Genomic DNA, 27,816 nt, shown 5'->3' with positions numbered 1-27,816 from the left:
AGGACGGCTTGGCAGTTGGCGCATGCGCAATTCATTTGCAGTCTCGACGCGGGGGAGTGTGGTTGTCTCCTCTCTGCTCTGACTGCTGCAGCAGCTCTGCTGCGGCCAGGCAACTGTCAGTCTGAGCGCCTGTGAGTACTATGGGAGGGAGGCGGGGCTCACGGCAGTACCCGCGGCTCGTTAACTGCAGAACAATGTGAGTCTCCAAACACCAGAAAAGTCGCTAATAACACCATTATAAATCGCTAGATTAGTCGTTAGTCGCTTTTGACACAAATAAGTCGCCGGAGGCTTTTGGAAATCCGCCAAATTTAACGAGAAAATCGCCAAGTTGGCAACACTGTATGGTCTAGCTGCGGCCGCGGACAGTACACGACGGTACACGACACGCCCACCTGACACGACGGTGGCTGAGAGGCATGAAAAGCGAATTGACGACACGCCCCCTACTACGCCGCCTACGGTGGCTGATAGATCGTACATGGCATGTTATTGTAGCATTTTAAGCAACTATTAGGCAAATACATTAATAACCTATCCGTTTGAGAACCCCTTGGAACCCCTTATACCATTTTGATGGTTGACATCTAATTTGAACAGTGAAAGCCAGAATGACATTTTATAATTTTTTTTAAAATTTATAATAATGTTTACTGTATATTATAACAATGCTTGTCATGTAGGAATACTGGAGGTACCGTTCCAATGATGTATTAATAATAAGATATATATAGCGCCTTTCATGAGACCCAAGGTCGCTTTAAAAAGAGGAACAAAACAACAAATAGATTTGGGGCAAAGGCCTTGGCAGACAGATGGGACTTGAGGGCCCTTTTGAAGGCGTCAAGCGTGGGGATGTTGCAGATCTCCGCAGGGAGAGCGTTCCAGAGAGTGGGGGCTGCCATACTGAAGGTTCTGTCCCCGAAGGATCGCAGGTTGGTGCGGGGGGCCAGAGTCTGAAGACCGCAGGTTCCGGGGTAGGGCATGTGGGAATTGTATTGATTTGATACAAGCAAGCCAGTGTTTCATTGTGTACTTTCAACTACAGTATATGGTCCGGCAAGTTCAGCATTCACTGTGATGTATATAAAATAAGACACTGCTACCGTTTTCCTCAATGAACATTTATTGAACAGAACATCATATGGAAAATCAGAGCTGGTCAACTTAAAAAAATATTGACCTGCAGGAGTTTTAAGCCTATTTAAAAACTCCTCGGAATCTTTCACAAGTCCTTCAGCCTTTGGTGCGCTTCCTCACTCATGTTCTTGGTGAGGTCATGAGAACAAAGTTCCATCTCACTGATAAGACAAGATGGTATAAAGAAGTCATATGTAATATTATAAAATCACATGCATCAGGGGTTGTACACTTTAATGTGTCCATTCACTAACCGACTCTTTAGGAAGGAAGCTGTAAGGCCTCTTGTTATAGGAGTGGTCCTCATCAGTGTCCAGGGGCATCAGACAGTCAACCATTATTTTGACAGTGCTTTACATGCACAGTTTAACTCCTCCAAAAATGATCCAGGCTCGATTCAGAATGACACAGTACCACACAAAACAAATGTTGCATGTACCATAAGTTCTATGTAGTATGTGTTTTAGGAGTAGTAACCCATTCTGAAACAGGCACACAGGGTCATAGATACATTGAGCGATACACTGACCATGGTGCTGCTTGCATGCGTCCTTTTACGACTGATCCTGAATGTAGGTGGGACATTGTCGCCCTGCCTTCCTCACTATAGTGAGCAAACTTCTTTTCATACCTACAATTAAGACACATTTTCTTGACCAGAAGGTTGCATTTTAGAGCCAGGTGTTCCCCCCCCAAATCTTCTTGATAATACAATTACAAATTCAAATGTTTTTGTAGCACTGCAGCATACCCTTCCAGTCCAAAGTTTTCCACCAGAATAACACACCACCACCTTCTCAGGAGAGACATGTCATGCTAAAGAAAGAGCATCAATTTTCATTAAGTTTGTTATAGCATTTTAATGTGACTTCTTTCCTTAATACTTACAATGCTGAAGTCAAAGCTGGCCTCCATGGCAAAATACCAGGCATACTGTAATGAGAATTTTATTAGCACATGCAAGACATAATGTACATGTGACGGCTTATGGTGAGTCACACACCTCCAATAAAATGTGGAGGTGATAACGCCACAAGAAAGATGCACGAGAGGCCTACCTATACGTGAACATTCCTTAAATCCTTTTATTATTGCACACCTGTTTATTTGCAAGTGCATAAAGTGAGAGAACATTGGGATTCAAACAAAACGTTTGTCAGGTCTAAGTGGTGGTGAATCACTATTGCATGTATTTACAAATGAAAGGTGTTAAGGAGCAATCAATCACGGGCTTATCCTTACTCACCATTATCATGAAGACACCACAGTCATTCCCATGGGTCTGCTTCGGAAGCCCCTGTATGAAGAAAAGTTAGTAAGAGCATAATAGCCAATTGTGACAATACGATAGTGACATTGCAAACACCTCAAAATCCAGAGCAGTCTTCTCTGTCCAGGATCCTGCAATGATTTGCTGTGCAACACCCCTGGGAAAGCAAGAGCAAAACTAGGTCAAACATCAGAAATTATAGTGAAAGAAAAAGAAAAAAAGGGGGGGAACAAAACGTTGTTGTAAGGCCTGGTGTGTTATTCTGTTGCTTCAGATTCAGAACATGAACCGCCAACTGTAGTCCACAGAACAGGGAACACAGTTGTAGAAAATAACAGCCAATAACACGTTCAGACCATGCAAATAAAGTAAATCATGTTATTGGAAAAAGTTCAACGAGGAAGATTTATCTCGGTCTCCCTTTTGATTGCGTTTGACACTTGGCTATTTCATTCAACTTCAGCTTTAAGGAAGCCGATCTTTTCTGACTATAACAATCCTTCCGTACTTAAAGGAGCAGTAGGTAAGTTTGAGAAACCGGCTCGAGATACACTTTGTTATATTCCATGGAATGCTCTTAACATGTTCCGTTAGCATATATGCTAACTGAACGTCGAGCATGTCAAGCTAAGATATATATATATATATATATATAGCAAAATTAAACACAATTACACTGCGCTAAACAGCCACATCGACAAACAAACGAGAACCTAAGTATGTAATTATATCTAAAACCACAATACGTGAATTACCTGTACTCGGTGCGCCATATTGTTTGTTGTCTGTTCTCTGTAAACCTCCATGTCTCCTTAAATATCCTTGCGTCAGCGTCTCACGTGTTGGGCGTGCTCTCTTCTGACCATATTTGGAAGTACAACTTTCGCGGCCGCAGCTAGACCCTTCTCTGCCACCGTAGTGTCGTGTCAGGTGGGCGTGTCGTGTACCATCGTGTACCGTCGTGTACTGTCCGCGGCCGCAGCTAGACCCTTCTCGAGTCGGACACCACCCCACATTGAACGCCGGATGCTAGAAACCTGCCACAGGCTGTCTCAGGCTTCCATCATAGGGAGAGGAGGGTGGCGCTTGGACGGCTGCTTTGTGCTACTACATCAGGTGAGACGCCATTTAGCTAACATTAGCGACCACATTACGTTTTCAGATGTTGTTGATTAACGTCCCTTAAAGGTGGGGTATGCAATTTATTTCAGAAACACTTATTGTTATATTCAATGGAATGCTCTTAACATCCCGATAGCAATGCATATATGAAATGCTTTGACAATAAATACATACAAAATGTTCATCTGTGGAAGCCGTAGCACTGTAAAAAGCACGACCAATCATTTTAGCCGGCCCGGCTAAAATAGCTGGATGGCCTACCTGCCTGTCAGCCTGAGAGGGGTCTGCAGGGCCGCCCCTCCCTACAGGCCAATCACGCAGGCTGCATGGGGCCCCGCCTTGTGCAGGGGGCCCCGCCCAGAGGGCCTCAGCTGCTGTGCGCAGTTCTCCGCTCAGTTCTCCGCGCACCCCCCGCGAGAGTTAGAGGTGACAAGAGGAGCACGTCTGTAACCCGACACCGTTGCAATGAATCGACATCTGACCAATCACGGCTTTGATACGGCCACTAGTGCAGGTGAAGGGATGTCGGTGAAAAGACAGTTTCAGTCCGGCGCAAAAAACAAAACATGAAGAAACTAGCGCATCACTCGAAGGTGGGTTATTGTATGAGTCAAATGTACAACTTACGAATGTTGTATAAGTCAATTTGCCAATTGCCATCTTAAAACATCAGCTGCAATTCACGACATGAAGAAGGCAGTCTCTGCAGAGCATATAGGCTAATGGAGATGCAGTTATTTCCAGCATTCTTTATTTACCATTCATTCATTCATTATGTGATGTCACTGAGCCAACAGACATCAGATGCCTTTGTGTTCGGGGAAAATTGGGGGATGAGTCTTCTGCCTTCTTCAAGACCTGCACCGTAAGTTACTTTAACCCTTGTGTTATGTTCACATTTTGCACCCTTTGGTAATTTTTGGGTGAAATTGACCCGGGACATTATTCAGAGTTTAAAAAAATACGGAACTAAATTTAACTTACACTATTCCTTATATATATTGTCTTTAACTAATTCACCAGCAATATAAATGAAATATGATACGTTTTTTAAATATGTATGATGCTTTTCATTATAAACAGTGGAAGCTACTTTTTGGTGGACGATGTAGAATTAAGTCAATCTCTTTATTTCTCTGTTAGGATGCGGCTTATAAGGAGGTGTACAGTCAAACTCCACTGGGAATCCTCTGCCGGAGAAAATCCTCAGCTCAACCTATCCAGCATGGCAATCGTCTTGTAGGGGAATGTGGTGATGGATGGACCGGCTAACCTGCCTCAGGCCTTCTGTGTCCTGTTCATACTCATTTATGCCCTGCAAATGGAGTACCCAAAGTGCATGAAAAACACTTTCCACTTTGTTCAGCAGGTGATATTAAAACTTGGTAAAGTTGAGCTGGCACCCAAAATTCTGACTTTGAAAAATCAGCTTACATTGTAAAACGGGGTTCTGAAAAGTTGGCTACTGTTACATATGGCAAGTATTTAGGCTTCCATATTGCATTTTGTTGTTGTTGCATGTTTGCACTGTTTGACCTATTAAGCTTGTTGGCATTTCCATTTGTGTTTTATTCTATAAACTACTGACAACATCTCTCCCAAAAGTCATTTAGAGGATTTATTTGCAGAAAATTACAACTGGTCAGAATAATAGAGAAAATGCTGTGTTTTCAAACCTCAAATAATGCAAAGAAAACAAGTTCTTCATTATTAAACAACACAATACTAATGTTTGAACTTAGGAAGAGTTCAGAAATCAATATTTGGTGGAATAACCCAGATGTTTCAATAACAGCTTTCAATGCGTCTTGGTTGCTCGCCACCAGTCTGTCACATTGTTGCTGGGTGACTTTATGTATCTCCTGGCACACAAACTCAAGCAGCTCGGCTTTGTTTGATGGCTTGTGACCATCCATCTTCCTCTGGATCACATCCAGAGGTTTTCAGTGGGGTTCCAACGGTTCCATGACAGGGTCTTGATCTGGTCTTCCTCCATTCACACCTGAATTGAGCTGAGGGTGGGTTTATCCAGCAGGACAATGCTCCATGCCCCACAGCCAGGTCAATCCAGATGTGATCCAGAGGAATATGAATGGTCACAAGTCATCACACAAAGCCAAGCTGCTTGATTTTTGTGTGCCAGGAGTGGCTTAATAAGTGACCCAACAGCAATGTGAAAGGTGTTGCAGAGCAGCCAAGACGCATGAAAGCTGTGCTTGAAAATCTGGGTTATTCCACCAATTATTGATTCCTGAGCCCTTCCTATGTTAAAACATTAGTATTGTGTTGTTGAAAAATGAATTTTAAAAATTGTTTTCTTTGCACTATTCTAGGTCTGAAAACACCATATTTTTTGGTTACTTTGAACATTTGGTATTTTTTGTAAATAAATGCTCTAAATGAGAATATTTGGAGTTTGGGATAAATGTTGTCAGTCATTAATTTATAGAATAAAACACAAATGTTAATCCAGTTTTTACCAATAGTAAAACGAGAGAAACTGATAATTTTACAGAGGTCTCTTAATTTTTTCAGAGCTCTACATAATAAATATATAGATCTATATATCTATTTTTATAGATATATATTATATATATATAGAGAGATTGCTATTGTTTCATGTGAAAAATGTTCTCAGGAAAATGTATGGTACAATATTTTTGCCACAGTTTGTATAGGAAGCTCAATTTCATTGTATCCAAATGAAACACTCAAGTTTTAATAAAAGGTAACACTTTATTTGTGTCTTTTTTCTTTTTTGTAGTTGACGGAATACAAAATATAAATACGAAATGTAACCACTTTCAACTAAAAATTATAAGTTAAATAATTGGAAAAAAACTATTGATATTACACAATATTTTAAGTAAAATCAACTTCACATGAAGTGCATTGTACTTCAAATAACAATTCCAGCCCTTGAATAATTTAAGTTTAATTTACTCAAGTTTTCATAATGCGTTACTTAAAAAAATAGAAGTAAAATCAACTTGACATGAAGTGGATTGTACTTCAAATAACAATTAAAGTCCTTGATTAATTTAAGTTTACTCAAGTTTTCATAATGCTTTACTTACATTTTTAAAGGCAACCACTTTACTCTATTTTTTTAAGTAGATTCAACTTATCCGGGCTTACAGTGTATATTAAACATATACATTGCTCAAACTCCCAAGCCTGAAGGCAGAGATTACATGTGGTACTTCACACTCACATGTATCCTGGTAGGTGATCCCAGAACGAGGGAACATGAGCAGCATGGCCTGCTTTGATGAGCTGTCAGATTATGGATTACCAAGGAGCCCCATTAAAACTCACAGCAGCTATGTTCCACTTTCTGCTCCCCATCAGCTGTTTGTGGAACCTGTCAGAGAGATCAGGACACTTGCCAGAGTTTAAGGGGGGAGAGGGGCGGGATAGTAACGAGGGGGATGATGTGATGGCAAAGTAAGAACAAGACAATTACAAGGAGGCAAGCAGAGGAACGTGAGCTGACAGTGGAAGAGCAGAGGGTGGGAAGAGAAGGCTGGCTGATAACCAGCACGCCATTAGATTTGATTTATGGAGTTGTGTCCTCTATTGAACAGCCTATTTTCAGCTTCCTCTATGCGAGTGTAGGAGCTCACTGCTGGCACATGTCAACACTGCACTCTACAGGCTGGATGGGGAGCTTCAATATAAAGGCGACGTGGAATGGTCATTTTTTACATATTTATTTTTAATTCTGAAAAAAAACATAAAGGTGAAATTGTAAGCTAAGAATAGGTATACATTTTGTAAATATGGAGGGGGCAGTATGAGTAAGATTATATGAAACATGAAATATAAAATAGTCAGTTATCTGGACAAAGGCTGGATGAAGAGAAAAAACAGACACAGATAGTCTGAATATTTATGCTTTTTCAAAGGATTTTATGCCAACATATATACAATATAATTTGTATTTATAAATATCTTTGTAAATAACTTGTGTCTTGTAATTTGGCATGACAAATAATTTAAACTATAATAATTGAATGAACTAAGAAGCAGCAAGTAAAGTCAGTCAGTTTGATACTGTTTCTACTCTTGTCAACCCCAGAGCCAATTATCAATGGCAGCTGTTGTGTTATGGAGCAATTTAGACAGATTGCCCTGTGTGAAATTTGGTTTTAACTGAGCTAATTTCACAACACAAACTCAAACATCTAACCCAGCCATTCATTTATAAAAGAATATAATAAACAGTGTGTGCGTAGAATTATAAACATAGAGAAAACCAGATGCTAAGGTGACTTTACTTAGCTTACTCCTGTAACAGTTTCTGCAACAGTATGTGGCCGTTGTGCTATACTCCCCCCCCCCCCCCCCCCCCCCCCCCCCCCCCCCCCCCCTTCTCTAATATTATACCAGACTCCAAGGACACAGTAATTGATGTTACAAACATTGCAATTGTTCCTCAAACCCAACTATCCTTCTCTTGCACAAAAACATTTAAGACAATTGGATTCGATTTTAAGACCTTGGCTGGAAAAAAGGAACATAGTTAAAAACATTGCTGACCAAAGTCTGTGTGCATAGGCCTACGTTTAACTTTGGATGGAGTAAACACAATAACCTTAAAGCCACATTGGATTTTATGAGAACAGAAAAAGTATTTTCTCCTGAACTTAATGTTCCCCATCTATATTAGCTGTGACGCAGAATGATTCCCTGAGAGCAGGGCCGCCCCTGGCCAACTTGGGGCCCCAAGCAACATTGTGAGATGAGGCCCCCCCCCCCCCCAACCGACAGGAGTGAACACATTTTTTTGTGGAAACAAAGTAGGCTACTTTGCAAATATAATTCCTGTTTATTATTATTATCAACGGTTACTTTTTTATACAGTGAGGTAAATGGTAAATGTGCATGTATGTCGTTCAGTATGCGTTTACAGGTGAATTTTGCATTTCCTGCCAAATACTAGCCTCAAAAAGATAAAAACATAATTAATGCAAATAAACTACTTCTACTAATAATCATAATCATAATCAATTGAATAATAAAAATACTATATTGTTTTATTATAATATAGTTGTAATATAGTCCAGACAAAACATGCTTATGACATGCTCAAAAACTGATATTTCTTAAATCTGTATTCTAGTTCTCTCTGTCAGCAATGTGTCAACAACTACACACATTTCTATCAGTGTTTCTCTGTGTTGTGGTTGACATGATGATGACTGTTAGGAGTTAAGGGGAGAGGCTGAGCGTCACCATGAAATGTGCAAATTGACATAAAAATGAATAAAAGGGGAACAAATGCTCCATGTTTTTTAGGCTGTAAACTTTAACTGTTATGTAAGCCAAGTAGACAGACAGTGTATCACTCTTCCTCCTGTACGTTAGCAGATAAAAGGCATCACATAATGAATGAATGGTAAATAAAGAATGCTGGAAATAACTGCATCTCCATTAGCCTATATGCTCTGCAGAGACTGCCTTCTTCATGTCGTGAATTGCAGCTGATGTTTTAAGATGGCAATTGGCAATTTGACTTATACAACATTCGTAAGTTGTACATTTGACTCATACAATATGTTGAATTATGAAATGTAATATATGAATTCTGTTTATTTAATACTCTTATACTAATCACTTCCTGTATTCCCGTGATAAAAGGGACATGCGCAATAAAACGTGTCACTTCCGTTTGAAGCACAGCTGATGGTGTATGTGTGTATTTATTCCTCTGTCACGTTAACTATGTTCACGGTATTCCTGCCCTAAGATCATGGCATCGCTAACAGGTTATGGGCCCAGGAGGGACCATGGAAGCCGGTGGAACCGTTTGTGTTTCGACGGAGATGAGAAGAACTACGAGTTATGGGAGACAAAGTTTTTGGGTCATCTGCGACTGCTAGGATTGAAGGCTGCCATCCTAGAGGAGCCAGGTGAAGAGGATGAGGCTGATGATCAGAAAAAACGAAGAAGCCTATGCGCAATTGATCCAGGTACTGGACGATAAAAGCCTTTCACTGATCATGAGAGAAGCAGCGGACAACGGAAGAAAAGCGTTACAAATATTGAGGGACCACTACGCTGGGAAAGGGAAACCACGGGTGATCAGCCTCTACACTGAACTAACGTTGCTGCAGAAAGCCGCTAATGAGAGCGTCACTGACTATATTATTCGTGCCGAAACGGCAATTACAGCACTGAGAAATGCTGAAGAGACTCTTAGCGACGGGCTGCTGATAGCCATGATTTTAAAGGGACTGCCAATCTGTTTTAGGCCGTTTGCCATCCACATTACACAAGGGGATGAGAAGCTAACTTTTGGTGAGTGCAAAACAAAGTTGAGGAGCTATGAAAGCACAGAAAAATACAATGCCAACTTGAGTGAGGAATCTGATAATATTATGAAAGCGAGTGGCTGGGTGAAGTGGAGAGATGGCCCCAATATCACCTGCTACAACTGCGGTCAGAAAGGACACCGGGCTCGTGAGTGTCGAAGTGCGAGCAGCAAAGACCAGAGACAGTGGTGCAGTTTTTGCAAAAATTCCACACATATAGATGCAAACTGCAGACGCAAAGAGAGAGACAATGCTAAACAAGCAACTGACGTTGAGGACCAGTCATTTGTTTTTAAAGTACGTGACAGTCCAGTAACCGGAGTTATACATAAAGGGCTGATGGTCGACACCGGAGAAACGTCACACATAATAACGAACATCGACAAGTTTAAAAGGTTCGATGAGACTTTTCAACCGAAAGACCACTTTGTTGAATTGGCTGACGGGACAAGAACAAGTGGTGTCGCTTTGAAGAAAGGAGAGGCGGAGGTCTGCCTGCAAGACACGGAGGGACGACGAGTGACAGCGATGCTGAAGGACGCGCTCTATATACCGTCCTATCCACAAGACATTTTCTCTGTTAAAGCAGCGACAGCCAACGGAGCATCAGTGAACTTCCGTCAGGGTTGTAACCAGCTGATTCACCAGAGAGGTAAAATATTTGACATCAAGGAATATGATAGACTTTATTTTTTTAAACACTGTGGACTGTGAAGCTGAGGACGATGCATGTTATGGATGTTATGACATTCAAACATGGCATGAAATACTTGGTCACTGTAACTATGATGATGTGTCACAACTGGAAAAAGTCACTGAGGGGATGAAAATTAAGGGTGGGATTGATAAATCTAACCTTAACTGTGAAGTGTGTACTCAAGGTAAATTTGCTCAGAGTAGGAACAGACAACCAGATGCAAGAGCTAAAGCAAGCGCTCAATCTTGTGCACACTGATTTTAGCAGGTCCCATTGAGCCAGAGGCTAAGGAGGGATTCAGATACACATTGGCTTTTACAGATGACTTTTCAGGGGCAGTATTTGTGTATTTCCTAAAAGCTAAAAGTGATACTTTCAAAGCCACAGAAAAATTCATTGCTGATGTCGCACCTTATGGTAAAATCAAATGTATAAGGTCTGATAACGGTACAGAATTCACCGGGACAAACTTTCAATCGCTCCTTAGACAACATGCAATACGACATGAAACTTCAGCACCTTACTCACCCCATCAAAATGGGACAGCTGAGAGAAACTGGAGAACACTTTTTGAAATGGCAAGATGCATGCTTCTTGAGAGCAATTTACCAAAGAAGCTATGGACATATGCCGTCATGACTGCAGCTGTAATACGTAACAGATGTTACAACAGACGTGTAGGACAGACACCTTATTATATGCTGACAGGACGTAAGCCGAACCTCTCGAAAATGAATATATTTGGATCTGTATGCTATGCATACAAGCAGGAAAAGAAAAAGTTAGACTCGAGGTGTGAGAAGGGTATTTTTGTAGGGTATGATAAAAACAGCCCAGCATACCTAGTCTACAACCCAGACACTGGTAGTGTTCGAAAACACAGGCAAGTGAAGTTTGTCACAAAAAGTATAGTCGAGCGACATACACAGACTGATTTTGAGGCAAGTGATGATGATTTTTATGAGAAAAGGTTTGTATCCACCAAGCCAGAAACCCAGGGGACTGACTCGTGTCCAAAAGAGACACAGGAGGCTCGAACTGAGACAGATGACACAAACACTCAGACAGGAAAGGGAGCAGAAGGTCAAAATAGAAGCTATCCCCAAAGAGAAAGGAGGAGACCTCAGTATTTACAGTGTGACGACCAGAAGTATGTAAATATTGACTACTGCTACAGAGTAATGTGTAATGTACCAAACACCTTTAAAGAGGCCATGAATTCAGCAGAGTCAAAACTCTGGACTGATGCTATGCAGGAGGAAATGAATTATCTTAAGGAAAATGACACATTCACATTGACCACACTACCAGAGGGCAAAAATGCAGTGGGGGGTAGATGGGTCTACCAGTGCTTCTCAAAGTGTGGTCCGCGGACCACTGGTGGTCCGTGAGCGCCCCCTAGTGGTCCGCGAGTATATTGGTAAAATTTCACATTTGAAATAAATACATTTAAGTTTTCCGCACTCTCACGGGAATATCTCCGCAATGGAGCGAGCTTAAGTTTCACTTTTGATTGCCTGATATAGCCCAGATAAATACCGTCATCACACATGTGGCCACTTGATTGTACCATTTTCAGGCGATTTGTAAAAAACGATGTGTTTTGGGATATTTGTGGAGTTAGGTGGTCCGCGAGTGTTTTTTTATTGGTTAAGTGGTCCTTGGTTTGAAAAAGTTTGAGAAACACTGGTCTATACAATCAAAGAAAACACAGAAAAGACTGAGATATATAAAGCCAGATATGTTGCCAAGGGATATAGTCAAGTGGCAGGAATAGACTATAAGGAGACATTTTCCCCGACTGCAAACATGACATCAGTACGAAGTTTGATGCAATTGGCAGCTCAACATGACTTACACCTACATCAGATGGATGTTAAAACTGCATATTTACACGCTCCAATTGATTGTGAGCTCTATGTACAGCAACCTGAAGGTTTTGAGGTCAAGTCAGACACAGATGAAAAGCTAGTCTGCAAGCTGAATAAATCACTGTATGGGTTAAAACAATCTGGAAGAAACTGGAATAAAATGTTGCATGATCATCTCTGAGAACGGTTTTGCACAAAACCCAGCTGATCACTGTGTCTACAGTAAAGGAATAGAAAATGAGAGGATCATTCTGATTATTTGGGTGGATGACTTAGTTATCGCAGCTAATGATATTCACACAATTAATACTGTGAATTCATGTTGAGAAATTGTGCAGTATAAGAGTAAGTGGGGGTGTTGAATTATGAAATGTAATATATGAATTCTGTTTATTTAATACTCTTATACTAATCACTTCCTGTATTCCCGTGATAAAAGGGACATGCGCAATAAAACGTGTCACTTCCGTTTGAAGCACAGCTGATGGTGTATGTGTGTATTTATTCCTCTGTCACGTTAACTATGTTCACGGTATTCCTGCCCTAAGATCATGGCATCGCTAACACAATAACCCACCTTCGAGTGATGCGCTAGTTTCTTCATGTTTTGTTTTTTGCGCCGGACTGAAACTGTCTTTTCACCGACATCCCTTCACCTGCACTAGTGGCCGTATCAAAGCCGTGATTGGTCAGATGTCGATTCATTGCAACGGTGTCGGGTTACAGACGTGCTCCTCTTGTCACCTCTAACTCTCGCGGGGGGTGCGCGGAGAACTGAGCGGAGAACTGCGCACAGCAGCTGAGGCCCTCTGGGCGGGGCCCCCTGCACAAGGCGGGGCCCCATGCAGCCTGCGTGATTGGCCTGTAGGGAGGGGCGGCCCTGCCTGAGAGTGAGTTACGTTCATGTTTCATCTGGATGGCTGCTATCTTGGTGAGAAGGATTCACTCTGGCAGTGGGGATGAGTTAGTTGCTGCAGCTGTGACATTATAGCTGACACTTCCTTGTGAGTAAAACACAAAACGGCGCACATTCACTGCAGCTTTATTCTCACGGGTATACAGAAAAACGACTACTTCCCTCGGTCAACTTTTCTTGAAGGTGGGAAGATAATTGATGCAATAGTTTACATAAAAACAGCTTTATTTTTCTGCATTTGCCTGAGGATTCAGAACCCTGGTCTGGGTAACCATTTGTTCTACTTCTCTAATCCGTACCATCATCCGTACATCAATGTTTTACTGCTCCCTAGTGGACAAGGGTAACAACTGCAACTCTATATGATGCCACAGAGACATGAGTCTGCCATCCAGTTTTCACTTTCTAAGTAATTGTGATATAATACATTAATGGTACTGCAACACTTTTAACAATATTGGAGTATTTTTATGATGCTAGTCTGTGATTGCTTCGAAAGTAGCTGTAAATGAGCTTGCTGCTACTGCACTGCGGTGGCTGAGAAGTGCAAACGAGAATTACAAAGTGTGAAACACTTTAACAAAGCTTGAGACAAATTTACATTTTATAAAACTAATTTACATTAGCAAAACACTTTTAACAAAGAAAAAACGATTTAACATTAACAAAAACAAATTAACAAGATGCAAAACACTTTTACAAAGCTAGAGACAAATTAACATTTTATAAAACAAAATTACATTTTATAAAAACACATTTACATTCGCGAAACACTACTACAAGAACTGAGACAAATGTACAAGTCTCGAAACACTTTAACATTTGCCGGCCGAAACTCTTTAACATTTCCCGAAACACTTTAACAAACTAGAGAATCAAACCGGAAAGGGAATGTTTTGTCCGTTCTGTGGAAACCACCTTGGCCAAGTGAGACGGTTTTGCTCATCACGATATACGTTCTCGTGCGCACGAGAAAGTTACTGGTTCGCCAAGTAGGAAGTGGAGCTGTGCCTTCACTGTGTTTAGCTTCATTAGAACAGCTAAAGAGCAACTGCAGGCTGCTTCGTTTTAACCACACGCACACATTACATTACATGTCACTTGTTAGACGCTTTTATCCAAAGTGACTAACATACTCAATACTGTGGGCAATCCCCACAGGAGCAATTTGGGGTGAAGTGTCTTGCCCTGGTTTGAACCTGAACCCCTGATCTGAACACCAACGCACTAGTCCACTGTGCCACACACACACACACACACACACACACACACACACACACACACACACACACACACACACACACACACACACACACACACACACACACACACACACACACACACACACACACACACACACACACACACACACGTGTCATGCGCCTTGTGGACTGGACATATCCTTCTTAAAACGAGTAATAGGGGGAATATTCGGGCTGTTCAATGTGTGTAGAGGTGTGTGTGCTTAAAACGAAGCAGCCTGCAGTTTCTCTTTAGCTGTTCTAATGAAGGTAAACACAGCGAAGGCACAGCTCCGCTTCCTACTTGGCGAACCGGTAACTTCCTCGTGCGCACGAGAACGTATATCATGATGAGCAAAACCGTGTCACTTGGCCCAGGTGGTTTCCACAGAACGGACAAAACATGTTTAACGACCATAAACACACTCGTACCATCCATAGGTATCCGCCAAAACAAATTTAAGTTTGTGTCAATCACTTGTACGTCACTTCTGGTATGATGGACATTCCCTTTCCGGTTTGATTCTCTAGTTTGTTAAAGTGTTTCGGCAAATGTTAAAGTGTTTCGGGAAATATTAAGTTGTTTCGGGAAATGTTAGTGTTTCGAGACTTGTACATTTGTCTCAGTTCTTGTAAAAGTGTTTCACTAATGTAATTTTGTTTTATAAAATGTAAATTTGTCTCTAGCTTTGTAAAAGTGTTTTGCATCTTGTTAATTTGTTTTTGTTAATGTTAAGGCTGACACAGAGCTGAGGGCCAGCAGGCTCTGTGCAGCAATGCTCAGTTTAGATAGACATTGAAAAACCCAAATTGACTCAATTTACTGACCATTTGAGTACATCCTAAATAAATTAAAGACATTTCCATGTACCACAGGAACGCTTCAATCCTATTGCCTGACAGTGAAATTTCAAACAAAGCACCCGCTTTTAAAGTATTTGAGGATTTTAGCTTTCAGGGGGAAACACTAACAGCGAGTATTATGTATTGATGGAAAGGTTTTCTGTGGTTTGTTTTTTATATACACCAAACCTTCAGTCTGCATAGAGTTATTATACAAACATTGGTCATAGGAAGTCTGGAACTTCTGTAAAACTTTAACTTGTGGGTTCTTTTTAACAACCGAAATGCCTTTAGCTTTCTGTTGGTTAAATTCCTTATATAAGTTAGGGTTATTCACATGGGCTTTGTAGAAGCAAGATAGAATTCTGTTTGTAAAACACTGCCGACATAAAAACTCACATCTTCTTATTAAACTTTGGAACACAGTATCCTGTGCTTGCTTAACAGGTGTAAAATTCATAATTGTTTTACATTTTCCAAAATGTATCACACAAAAACGAAATATGCTATTCGAGTGAAAACTCAGCAGTGCTTGCTGATATATTCCTCATAAGAAAGTCCAAATGAAGCCCCGAGGATTTAGGATTTAAATATGCTTTTTTACTACGGTCATTAAACTGATATATTGGTTAACAGTAATTGAACAGGCACAGGTTGAGCAAGGATACATTATGTGCTTTTAACAGATACAACCATGTCTGTTGCCGTAGTTTTGAAAATGCAGCAGGCAATATGATATCTGAGCACATGAGTTATTCCAATGAATATGACATGTAAGTAATAGCACCAAACAAAATGACAGCTCCAATAAAAGCTTCAAACTAAATCACAAGAATCTGACATGCCTTCAGAGGCGAAAACTAACACTTGATAATAATTGCAGGAGTTGTGTGTTGAGCTTTTGAAGGGTTTTCCATCTGGAAACCAAAGAAGCCACAGAGCTGAAAGGATCATTAACTTTGATATGATGAAAATAGCCACAAGCCCTTAACAATGAGTCACAGTTTTAAGAAGTTTTCAAATAAATCTGATGGCTTTGTGAGCTTCTTGTACTTCTATATTTCAAAATTCAATGTTTTATAAATGTCTCCTTTTCTGCATCAGAGATTTTATCGATCAGTGTTTTGTTGAATTTACACACTTTCCAGGACAGTCTTACTATTTTAGATGGGAATTTATCTGTTGGCCAGCGATGCAGCACCTTCATTCGCTTTGAGAATATACAGCATATCATTTAACTTGGCCACCAACCCAATCCATCCTTTTTTTGTTGAAGTGAGATGAATCTTTGGACTAAAATCACTCTGTGGTCACGCAGCAATGCTTTAATCAGACGGGCCACACTTCAGACTGAAGTATTACTGTACAGGACATTAGACTAGTTTTAAAAGGCTATTCTGTAACTTTAAATTGGCTGTGCAGAGACCTGGTGGTCAGTGTGGCACCAGATAATGGCGGTATTAATAAGGGAAAGGAAAAATGTCTCCATTGTTCTTAATCACCCTCTGACTATCTGGTCTCTCACAGGACACAGAGAGACCGTGAGGAAAAAAAAAAAAACACCACTGGGAAAATGTGAGTTATTCCTCCACATCCATGAATCATTTACACAGCTTAATTAAAATTATATTTTCTGACATAATGACCTTTTACCAATGTAGGTTATACATGATCACCCTCATTGGCTTCACAGGCTACTAATTCATATTCATCATATTCAGTCAGGACTGCGAAGGGTTTAGTTGCATACATTCAGAATCAGCATGGATGTACCTGCAGGATGACTGTTCACATGATCAGCACCAACAACCTGAGTGAGGGTGAGAAAGCACAAGCCATGAAATATAGTCCAAATACTTATTTTCCACCATAATTTGCAAATCAATTCTTTAAAAATCAGACAATGTGATTTTCTGGATTTTTTTTCTTCTCATTTTGTCTCTCATATACCTAGGATGAAAATTACAGGCCTCTCATCTTTTTAAGTGGGAGAACTTGCACAATTGGTGGCTGACTAAATACTTTTTTGCCCCACTGTATGTTCCACTTTGTACCTTTAGGCTGTAATGTTTCTCCTACTCTCGTCCAAACCACAGCACTGAGACTGCTCTTGTAAAGGTCTTTAATGACATCCACTTAAACACAGACAGTGGCAAAACTTCAGTGTTAGTATTATTAGATCTCAGTGCTGCGTTTGACACTGTTGACCACAGCATATTACTAGACCGACTGGAAAACTGGGTGGGACTTTCGGAAACAGTTCTAAATTGGTTTGAATCCTACTTAAAGGACAGAAACAACTTTGTTTCTATAGGTAAATACACATCTGAGTTGACAAATATGACATGTGGGGTTCCTCAAGGCTCCATCTTGGGGCCTCTTCTCTTTAACATCTACATGCTACCACTGGCTCAGATAATGAAAAACAACAAAATAAGTTACCATAGCTATGCAGATGACACACACATTTACGTAACAATTTCACCAGGAGACTATGCTCCAATTCAAACACTGAGTAAGTGCATTGAACAAATCAATGACTGGATGTGTCAGAACTTTCTCCAATTAAATAAAGATAAAACTGAGGTAATGGTTTTTGGAGCCAAGTCAGAACGTATAAAAGTTAGCGCTGAGCTTCAGTGTGCAATGTTCAAAACAACAGATAAAGCCAGAAATCTAGGTGTAGTAATGGACTCTGACCTGAGTTTCAACAGTCACATTAAAACTGTTACTAAATCAGCCAACTATCACCTAAAGAATATATCTAGGATTAAAAGACTAATGTCACAGCAGGATTTGGAAAAACTTGTCCATGCTTTTATCTTCAGTAGACTCGACTACTGCAATGGTGTCTTCACAGGTCTCACTAAAAAATCTATTAGAAAGCTGCAGCTGATTCAGAACGCCGCTGCTCGAGTCCTCACTAACACTAAGAAAGTGGATCACATCACTCCTGTTCTGAAGTCTTTACACTGGCTTCCTGTGTGTCAAAGAATAGATTTCAAAAATACTGCTGCTGGTTTATAAAGCACTGAATGGTTTAGGCCCAAAATACATTACTGACCTCCTGCTAAATTATGAACCATCCAGATCTCTCAGGTCTTCAGGGACTGGTCAGCTTTCTGTCCCCAGAGTCAGAACTAAACATGGTAAAGCAGCGTTCAGTTATTATGCTCCAAATATCTGGAACAAACTCCCAGAAACCTGCAGGTCCGCTGCAACTCTTACTACTTTTAAATCCAGGCTGAAGACTTTTCTTTTTGTTGCTGCTTTTAATTGAACTATTCATATCTTAAACTGCACTGTAACTTTTATCCATGTATTTTTTCTTTTAATGTTTATTTTATTAGCTTTTCTTTTTAATGACTGATTTTAAATGCCATTTTCTTAATGTCTTTCATTTTTTGTAAAGCACTTTGAATTGCCTTGTGTTGAAAAGTGCTATATAAATAAACTTGCCTTGCCTTACTCACATTGTTGTTTCTGCTCGAGGAGGAAAGCTCACCACTCCATCAATTTGTTTTTCCTCTGGACAGCAAGAGCTGCTCTGATCCAGGGAGACGAACAGAACAAGCTGTGAGTCTGTCTGCAGACCTGTACTTCCTGTTTCACTCAGCGATCACATTCTTTAGGAAAGCAATTGGCTCCTACAAATCAAACACTGTGCTTGTTATCTCACTCACTCACAAATTAAGTAATTTATGGTGACCCCAAAAAAGAATAAATCACCCAGTTTCATGCATCTTGGGAAACAATACTATAGGTTATTAAAGGAAACAGGTGTATAAGCTCCTTATCCAGCGCAGAAACTCAGTTACATTGTTACTCAGGAAATTGTCCCTCCTGGAGTACTTTCAATGCAGCACGCCTTTAACTCTTACTCAAGTACATTTTGGTAAAAAAAGAAAGACAATTGTGATTACAACAAAGAGATGAAGAACTTGATTGAATCAGAGCAAAGAGGCCATAAGCAAACAATTCAAACTACTACTTAAAGATTGATGTTTATACATTAAAATAAAAGTGAATGCTTGTTCCAACCAATGCAGAATAAACAATAAGATTAGATTAAAAGTACCTAACAGTTTTGTCCCATCTTCAAGGTTTGTTGCTCCTCATTAATTTTAAGTGTATTAGACTTTGTTGTTTTAGTTTCTGCGTTAAAGCTTTTAAGCAGCGTGTCTTGTTTGGCAGTAACCTTTGTGCTTCTTCGAATGATTATTTCCCATTACCTTCAGTCAGTCCTATCAATGCTGAAACGCGTATAATAAGCTTTTTAATCAAGCACGTCTGCGGGATTGTTTGTGCCTGCTTGTTCTTGAAGAAGCGGAATTGATTGAAAACCTGCAAGATGGTATTTAGCTTCACTGGAAATCATTTGAATTACCAGGAGAAAGGTCACACCACAAAAATAGTCTTTATTGACAGATACAATCAATTATATTAAGGCAACAGCAATACTGAGACTGAGAGACTGACTGACTGACTGACTGAGAGCATCATTTGGTTTTGCTTGCATATTTATGTGAACTTACTTTAACAAAAGCGTAAAGATAAGTAAAGTTAAAATAAAATACAAAAATATGCATTTCATAAATGATTGGCCCTGCCTGGCTGAGTCACCGGGCTTCACATCTTCTCTGATTTGGAGCTCTGTTGAAACAAACAAACATGCATAATGTAAATACAGGGTTACTCCCAGTTATGGGTAAAAATGAATGGATTATGTCAACAATACATATCCTGTTCAAATAGTTTGGAATGGTCTTGGTAACATAAGACTAATGTTCATTCACAAACATTTGCATTACTTCCTAAAGAAATAGCAAGAACTTGTAGGATTACTCACTTTCTTCCCAAGAGCTAGATGAAATGATTAATACATCTCTCTCTCTCTACATGTCTGTATGATACTAATGAGGCGGGCCAGCAGTAATTTACTTTAGCATACTTAACCAAAGTAGAGTTTTTTTTTCTTTTCACTATTGTACAGGTCCAGACTAACTGTTTCCACCCGTTTCCAACCTTTATGCTAAGCTAACCTTTCCCTGGCTGTAGGTATATATTTAACATACACACATCAGAGTGGTATAGACCCTCCCCTTTCAGACTTGGCAAGAAAGTGGATAAGTGTTTTACTCAAAAGTATTAAATCGCTAGTATAGCTATAGTCCCGTTAATACATTTTAACCTGATATTTCTTTGTGGAGCAGAAATTAAACAGTTGAACTCACCTTGGACTTGAAGATGAGGTTGATGACGCCCTTTGAGCGCCTGTCTGCTGTTCTGTCAGAGGTCCCACAGACAGACATGCTCTTACTGTCCCTCCTTGCTCTGACAGAGTCCACATCCTCCATTCCAGCCACCACCGCCAAGGACAGACCTACACAGAGCAACAACTGAGGATTTAGTGTCGGTGTCTCATTGATTAGCAGCTAACAAAGAATCCTCTGCTTCCTCCTGCAGCAGGGCCGATTAAAGTGACTAATTGTGCCCCTGCAGCTGTAATACTGATTAACTGTGTTCTCTGGCAACACGGTGGCACTGTGTGCATGTTCACCGAGGCTGTACAGCTTGTAGCCAGCGCTGCTAAACAGAGATGTTGTACAGTATTAACACCAGAGTCAATGCTGGCTCAGCTTTCCTGGCCGAAGATGGCAGGAAGCCAGAGAAACAGTGATTTGTAGTTTGATGCACTGTAAAAAGGGTCATGTAACCGAAACAATGAAATATAAACTAGATGGCACTGCCACCTAGTTCTGTAACAATTACTACCGACATGACTGATTCCCTAATTTGCCACCTTCCATCGGGTTGGTGTTAGGTCAGGCTATTACTGCAACAATCCCCAGCTTGCCAATTTGTTTGTATTCCTGCCATGACCTTGTGCACGATTTCCCTTCAGTCAGGGAAAAAGCAATACTTCCTCTCAGTGCGTGCATTTCTATTTTTACTTTATGGGTTCTTGGCTCATTGGTTTAACTACAGTTCACTATGAAGCACCATGAGACATTGTGATCACCTGTGATGGCGGGCAGGGATCTGGAGTTGGCATTAGTGAGCGACACACTTCCTTCATTCGGCTCACACAGGTTGGTGTCACTGCGGAACTCCTGTTTCTTGGACAGCTAGAGGGAGACAGAGATCAAACAAAGCTCAGCACCGCCTCACACACTCGGCTCTTGCTGTCTTTTTCATTCCTTTACTCTCTCATCCTTTCCTCCCGGGATCAACCTCTCACCCGTTTGCTATCCATTGTATGAATCCTTTCTCTTTCCTCTGTGATGAAGATCATGCTGCTCCTCTTCTTCTTCTTCTTACTCTTCCTCAGTTTGACCTCGGCATCACCCACCGTCACCATTCCCTCCGATAAACTTCCAGTCATGCTGCCACTGGAGCGCGGCAGGGTGGAGCTCCCGGAGGTGGGGGAATCGGGGGGGAAGTCCCTGTGAGGAGGCAGGAAGGGGATGAGCAGGAAGTCAGAGGTTAACTCTTGGTTTTTCATATCCAGGTAGTTTTGGAGTGATTTTTAAAAGAACATGCAATGTGAGATAGGGCTGCTCAATGAATCGTATTTTAATCACAATTACGATTTTGGCTTGCAATGATTATGAAACAACATAATCCAATTAAAACGATTATTTTTAAATATTTTTTTTATTGGTTTTTCAGTTGAATTATACGGAGCGCCCCTGGTGACATTGGTGAGAAAAATATTAATATGTGGCCACATTAATAATGCGTGGCCACGAGTTAATAATGCGTGGCCACTAATTAGTTATTATGTTCCCACGCATTAGTAATTCGTGGGAACACAATAATTATTACGCAATAACTAAATCCAGATAGTCTATAGAAACTGATGACTGAGTGACAACCATATAGATGAGAGTAACACCTACGTCACTTCCGGGCAAAAATTACGGCCCCGCCCACTTTTGGGGGAAAACAACGCTGTCATTTGAATGGCGGTCAATACAAATTCTGAAGTTTTTGCCAATCCGATCAAATTTTTTTGAAAACCGTCGATTTTTGGATCTTCAAAGAGCCCGATTACGATGGCCAGACAGGCAAACAATTACATTTGATCATTGGTAATCGACAATCGGTCTTGATATATGGTTCAATTAAAATCAGTAGGCGAGGCTGTAATTTCTCCAGCTGTTACTCTCATGAGCGAGGCGGAACATAATAGTTGTATCATGCCAAAAAGCTGCCGTGTCGTTTATTGCACATCAAACATTACAAATAATCCAGAGTTCAGTGTTTCTGTACTTCCTCTAAGAAGAAAGGACAGTAAAAGAAGAACTCTGTGGCTTCAGGCCGTTCCTATTATACATCCATGCTTCAGGCTCGATCGCCATTCAAATGACAGCGTTGTTTCCCCCAAAAGTGGGCGGGGCCGTAAAGTGACGTCGATGTTACTCTCATCTATGAAAATCGATAGCCTACTGCTATATGTAACCATATATCGAGCCCGATCGTCGATTTCTAATGGCTTAATGCAATTGTTTGCCTGTCTGGCCATTGGAATCGGGCTCTTTGATGATCTAAAAATCTCCGGTTTTCTTAAATTTCTGATCGGATTGGCAAAAACTTCAGAATTTGTATTGACCGCCGTTCAACTGACAGCGTTGTTTTCCCCTAAAAGTGGGCGGAGACGTTATTTTTGCCCGGAAGTGACGCATTTGTTACTCTCATCTATAGACCAGTGGTCGCCAACCAGTCGATCGGTCGATCGCGAGTGTGGTGCGGGTACTGTAGATCGCGGACCGTTAAAAAAAAAAGTAACAAAGAAAGAAAAATAAAATAAAAATAATAATGTTTGAAAAATACGTGTTTTAGATTTAAACCTATCATCCACCACCCCGTTAGCAGGTGCCACTTGATTGACGTATATTTGAGACACCTCAATAATATAATACATTAACCGTGCTTTACGTGAACCTCATCATGACACAAGAGAGGACGGCAGGAATGCAATTTCCCGTGTTCAGTGAATGCAACAGAGGCAAGTCACCAGGCCAATCAGAGAGTTGCATGGAAATACACGTGTGCTTGTGCCATTCAAGCTCTGCTCTGTGTGTGTGTGGCAATAGCGCATTTAGCGTGATAGAGAGAGAGAGAGGGAGAGAGAGGGACCGGTGCTAGCGGGGACCGTGATGTTAGCATCTGGTTAGCTAGCTGCACCAACGGACTTAAGGAGCTGTTTCCACAACAAGCTGGAGGAGGGTCCTCTCCTGTCAGACTGAGGGGCTCAGGTGAGCTAAAGGACTGAGTGTTTAGAACGGTTTTGTCACAAATTATTCAAAAGATTATTTCCGCGGCACACCTTCATATGATCATTATAGTTATACAAACAATAATATAATACATGAAAAACAGGTATGACATACTATATGGCAGTAAAACAAGAATACAGTTTAAAAGGGGAGTGATTTGTAAAATATCCATTAAAAAAAAAGAAAATCTGTTTACAGTTCTGTTTCATATGGGTGCTGAGAGAGGTATCCATAGATCTCATGTTGCTCTCAAAGTGCACCAGATTGATGCTTTCAACTTCGTATTTAAAAACAAATCATCCCGGGGGAGCATCCCCCCGGACCCCCCTAGAGGAGGTGAGGTCCGCCCCCCACTCATAAAAAATAGCACTTTACCCCTGCCTGTATGCCGTGAGCTGATTATGGAGCCTTCATTGTAACAGTAATTCAGATGCAATTATATAAAAGGCCTCAAATTGGAAGCACTGTCTGGGCCGTCTTTTTCACTCAATTCTGTAATAGGTAGATCTCGCCTTTCACCTCCTAGGCCGAGGTCGGTGATCTTGGGCTTGAAAAGGTTGGTGACCACTGATATAGACTGTATATAAAGGTGACAACACTAGCTAAACTCTGTACCATAGGCTACGGCTATTATCGCGAAGCATGGATCATTTTGATTTGATTTTATTTTATTTTCATTTGGGAATGAATTATAATGATATTCTGCAATCCCTTGCAGTTAAGCACAGTGTCATCCTTAGCAAAAGGCACTTGATTCGGCTGCTGAAAATGCACGGTTTGAAACGTAGTTGAGTAAAGTTAGAACGATATTGGCAGATTCGGATTTCACGGATCAATAACTCATGAACAAAACGTTATTCAGAAACAAATTACGTCTCCTAGGTACCGTGGTAAGGTTGACAACGAACTACAATCACATGTTGATCAAAAAAAGACAATATGCGCCGTCCTCTCTCCGAGCTGGACACATTACATTGGTCTCTATCTGCAGCCGGAGAAGAAACGAGTGCTCAGGGACCGTCTGCGAAGTGCAACTCCGAAAAAAGAGAATATAATAATATTCAATCACTTCACTATTCTACAGTATATTACTACCAAACTCATTACACACATCAATAGTCTTCTGTTGCTCATACTACAGAGAGTTTGGAAGAATATGGTTTGGAATAATTTTGGTGAATATTTATACTGTATAATAGTAACGTTATTGAAGATGATGCCATATTTATTGAAGATTTTACACTATAAATATTCACCAAAATTATTCAAAAGCACATTCTTCCAAACTCTCTGCTGTAGTATGAGCAACATGAGACTATTGATGTGTGTAGTGAGTTTGGTAGAAATATACTGTATAATAGTGAAGTGATTGAATATTATTGTATTCTCTTTCTTCGGAGTTGCACTTTGCAGACGGTCCCTGAGCACTCATTTATTCTCAGGCTACAGATAGAGACCAATATAATGGTTTGGAGGACGGCACGTATTGGCTTTTTTTTTTTATCAAAATGTGATTGTAGTTTGTTGTCAACCTTACCACGGTACTTAGGAGACATCATTTGTGTCCGAACAACGTTTTGTTCATGAGTTATTGATCCGTGAAATGTGAATCTGCCAATATCGTTCCAACTTTACTCGACTTGTTGTCACTCAGTCATCCGTTTCTATAGACTATCTGGATTTAGTTATTGCGTAATAGTTATTGTGTTCCCACGAATTACTAATGCGTGGGAACATAATAACTAATTCGTGGCCACGCATTATTAATTCGTGGCCACGCATTATTAATTCGTGGCCACGCATTATTAACTCGTGGCCACGCATTATTAATACGTGGCCACGTATTAATATTTTTCTCACCAATGTCACCAGGGGGACTCCGTAGAATTATACTTAAAGTTCAAGGTAATCAACTGTTAAAAACATACTGTTCACATTATTTTTTTTCAATAAATGGATGTTTTCAAAGTAAATGGATCATCATTTTTAATAATCGTGATATCAATTATTCACCCAAATAATCGAGATTATGATTTTTGCCATAATCGAGCAGCCCTAATGTGTGATGAGAAATACACCTGGCCTTTTGCCTATGAAACTAAACTAAACAAAGAAAAATGTAACACTGACTGCACATTGCTTTAACAGAAATGATTCGTATTTACATTTTCTTTACATAATTGATCGCAAACATAATTAAATAACATAATTACATAATGAATACCCTCCACAACGCGTGCTCACAGCATTCCACAATTGAATACCAATGTTCAAAACAGAAAACTAGTGTAAAGAATCAGCTTCTGCAACTACAGAAGCTTAAAGGTATATAGAAAGAACAGATTGAAAGCCATTTTTCAATGAACATTTCATTTAACACTGAGAAAAAGCTGATTTAAGTAGTGTAAAATAAATCAAACACAGCTGGTCCCTACATAAATGGGAGACATAGGCTCATGTGAAAACTGTGGATTTCATATTTATTGTAAGTGAAACAAACGTGTTTTGTAACGCCATCAACTGTGAGTTTATCAATGTCAGTGTTTGGGTTGGATGTGTATGCTACCTGTCTGCATGGAGCTTGGTTGGAGTCCCACATTCAGATCCCTGCAGTGAGGAGATGGAGATGATGGACTGACGAAGGGAGCGCAGCATGGAGCGAGGACGAGTAGACTTCCTCTCATCCAAATCCGGCTGGAAAATAATATTATTTTATATGAAAAGTACTAGTAGTCCTGTACTTCTGCTTTGTTTCACTGTTTGCATGGTTCATAGACAGTGAAACAAAGCAGACGTACATCATTAGAACATGCTGGGAAAGCACAAGCAAGGTACTCTTAGCCCAGCACCCCCATACCCATCATTAGCTTAATCTCTCCTGAAGGGCCCAGTCTATTTACACCAGTTAACGACCACATTTAGCCCCAGTCAGATCATCTGAGCCATGCCCTAGTTGTAGAGACATTTTAAAAGGTACAAATCCCATATCAACACTACACTTGAAGGCTTTTGTGAGTACTTTGATATTTCAAATTTGTCTCGGTCAGCTTAATTAGCGCAGTGCTACCAGAGTAGATCTGTGTCCAGCCTCTCAGAAGAAAATATATTGTGGATTACAGAGTACAGTAAATAATCTCTCCATACTTTTTGTCAGCTCTCCTTCTCCCCTGTTCTTACCAGCTCTCTCACTCCGTACTCCTTCTGCACTTTCTTCTTCAGCTGTTTGAAACACTCCTCCATGCGCTCGTGGAAAGGACGAAGGGCCTCCATCACTCTCTTGCCATGGAGAGCGATCCCACCACCCAGTAAAGGGATCTATAGATACAAATATTATGGTGTCAATAGAACGTTCACATAAAATCATCTACAGTATGTGGTGTGTATGTGAAGTGTGTGTTAGCGTGTTCAGTACCTGCCATGCGATGAGGTCCTTAAGCCGCAGCAGTTTGTCTCTGTCCTCCGGGTGCTGCTGAGTGAAGTCTTCGGTAAAGAACGCCTGATACAAAGAAACATTTTTAAACTAATTTAAAGAATCCTGGCGTTTGGTTTCACCTACCCAGGCAGTTTGTTAATGAATGACTGACTTTTCCATCCACATGTGCACATTCAAGCTCACTGATCTTATCCTGTGTGGGAAATTAAATCACGGAATGGTGTTGGAGAATGAATACTAACAATGTTTCTGGTTATGGATAAAGCGATCTTTGCATTTAATGAAATATGCAAATTTATTGTAATTAAGCCTCAGGAGATGATAATGATTTTCATCATTACAGCTCAGATAGTCCTTAATACATGATTATGTGATAGGTATAATAAACTGAACTCGACTGTTCCTATATTAGTTTGAAGAAATCTATATGATAATGGCCATTATCTGCTATAAAGTGGGGAGGAAAGGGCTGATTCTTTACCTTTTCATACTTGGCAAAGCCGCCCATGACAGCTGGGTCCACAATGCCATTGAGCAGCATGGAGAGGGGGTTGATGGGAAGGGTCCAGTCAGCCTGATACTGGTTGATCATGGTGAGAATCTTCTCGTTGGTGGACTCCATGGTCTCTATGGCGTTCTCCAATGGAGACAAGGTGGTCTGAGCGGAGAAACCAAGTGATGAAA

The 27,816-nt window shown here is 40.5% G+C and overlaps 1 protein-coding gene and 1 long non-coding RNA gene across 2 annotated transcripts in view; one reads left to right on the top strand and one right to left on the bottom strand.

Annotated features, from left to right (window-relative positions):
- Nucleotides 1-4,104: 4,104 nt before the first annotated feature.
- Nucleotides 4,105-6,271, top strand: LOC117555805. Its single transcript, XR_004570447.1, has 2 exons — nt 4,105-4,397; nt 4,676-6,271. It is a non-coding gene; the product is annotated as an uncharacterized LOC117555805 (long non-coding RNA).
- A 13,543-nt stretch (nt 6,272-19,814) lies between these two features.
- Nucleotides 19,815-27,816, bottom strand: part of LOC117555881 (dedicator of cytokinesis protein 2-like) — a 104,262-nt gene continuing 96,260 nt past the window's right edge. Inside the window, exons 44-51 of the mRNA XM_034230906.1 lie at nt 27,614-27,790; nt 27,112-27,195; nt 26,877-27,014; nt 26,266-26,393; nt 21,659-21,863; nt 21,440-21,545; nt 20,652-20,800; nt 19,815-20,070 (exon numbers count right to left, since the gene is read on the bottom strand). Of these exons, the coding sequence (XP_034086797.1) occupies nt 20,047-20,070; nt 20,652-20,800; nt 21,440-21,545; nt 21,659-21,863; nt 26,266-26,393; nt 26,877-27,014; nt 27,112-27,195; nt 27,614-27,790 (1,011 nt within the window). The 3' untranslated portion in view covers nt 19,815-20,046. The remainder of the gene's footprint in view (nt 20,071-20,651; nt 20,801-21,439; nt 21,546-21,658; nt 21,864-26,265; nt 26,394-26,876; nt 27,015-27,111; nt 27,196-27,613; nt 27,791-27,816) is intronic.

The sequence above is a fragment of the Gymnodraco acuticeps genome, unplaced genomic scaffold (assembly GCF_902827175.1).
Source record: "Gymnodraco acuticeps unplaced genomic scaffold, fGymAcu1.1, whole genome shotgun sequence".
Taxonomy (NCBI): Eukaryota; Metazoa; Chordata; class Actinopteri; order Perciformes; family Bathydraconidae; genus Gymnodraco; species Gymnodraco acuticeps.
Note: the sequence above shows the minus strand (reverse complement) of the source record. Positions and strands in the feature narration are given on the sequence as shown.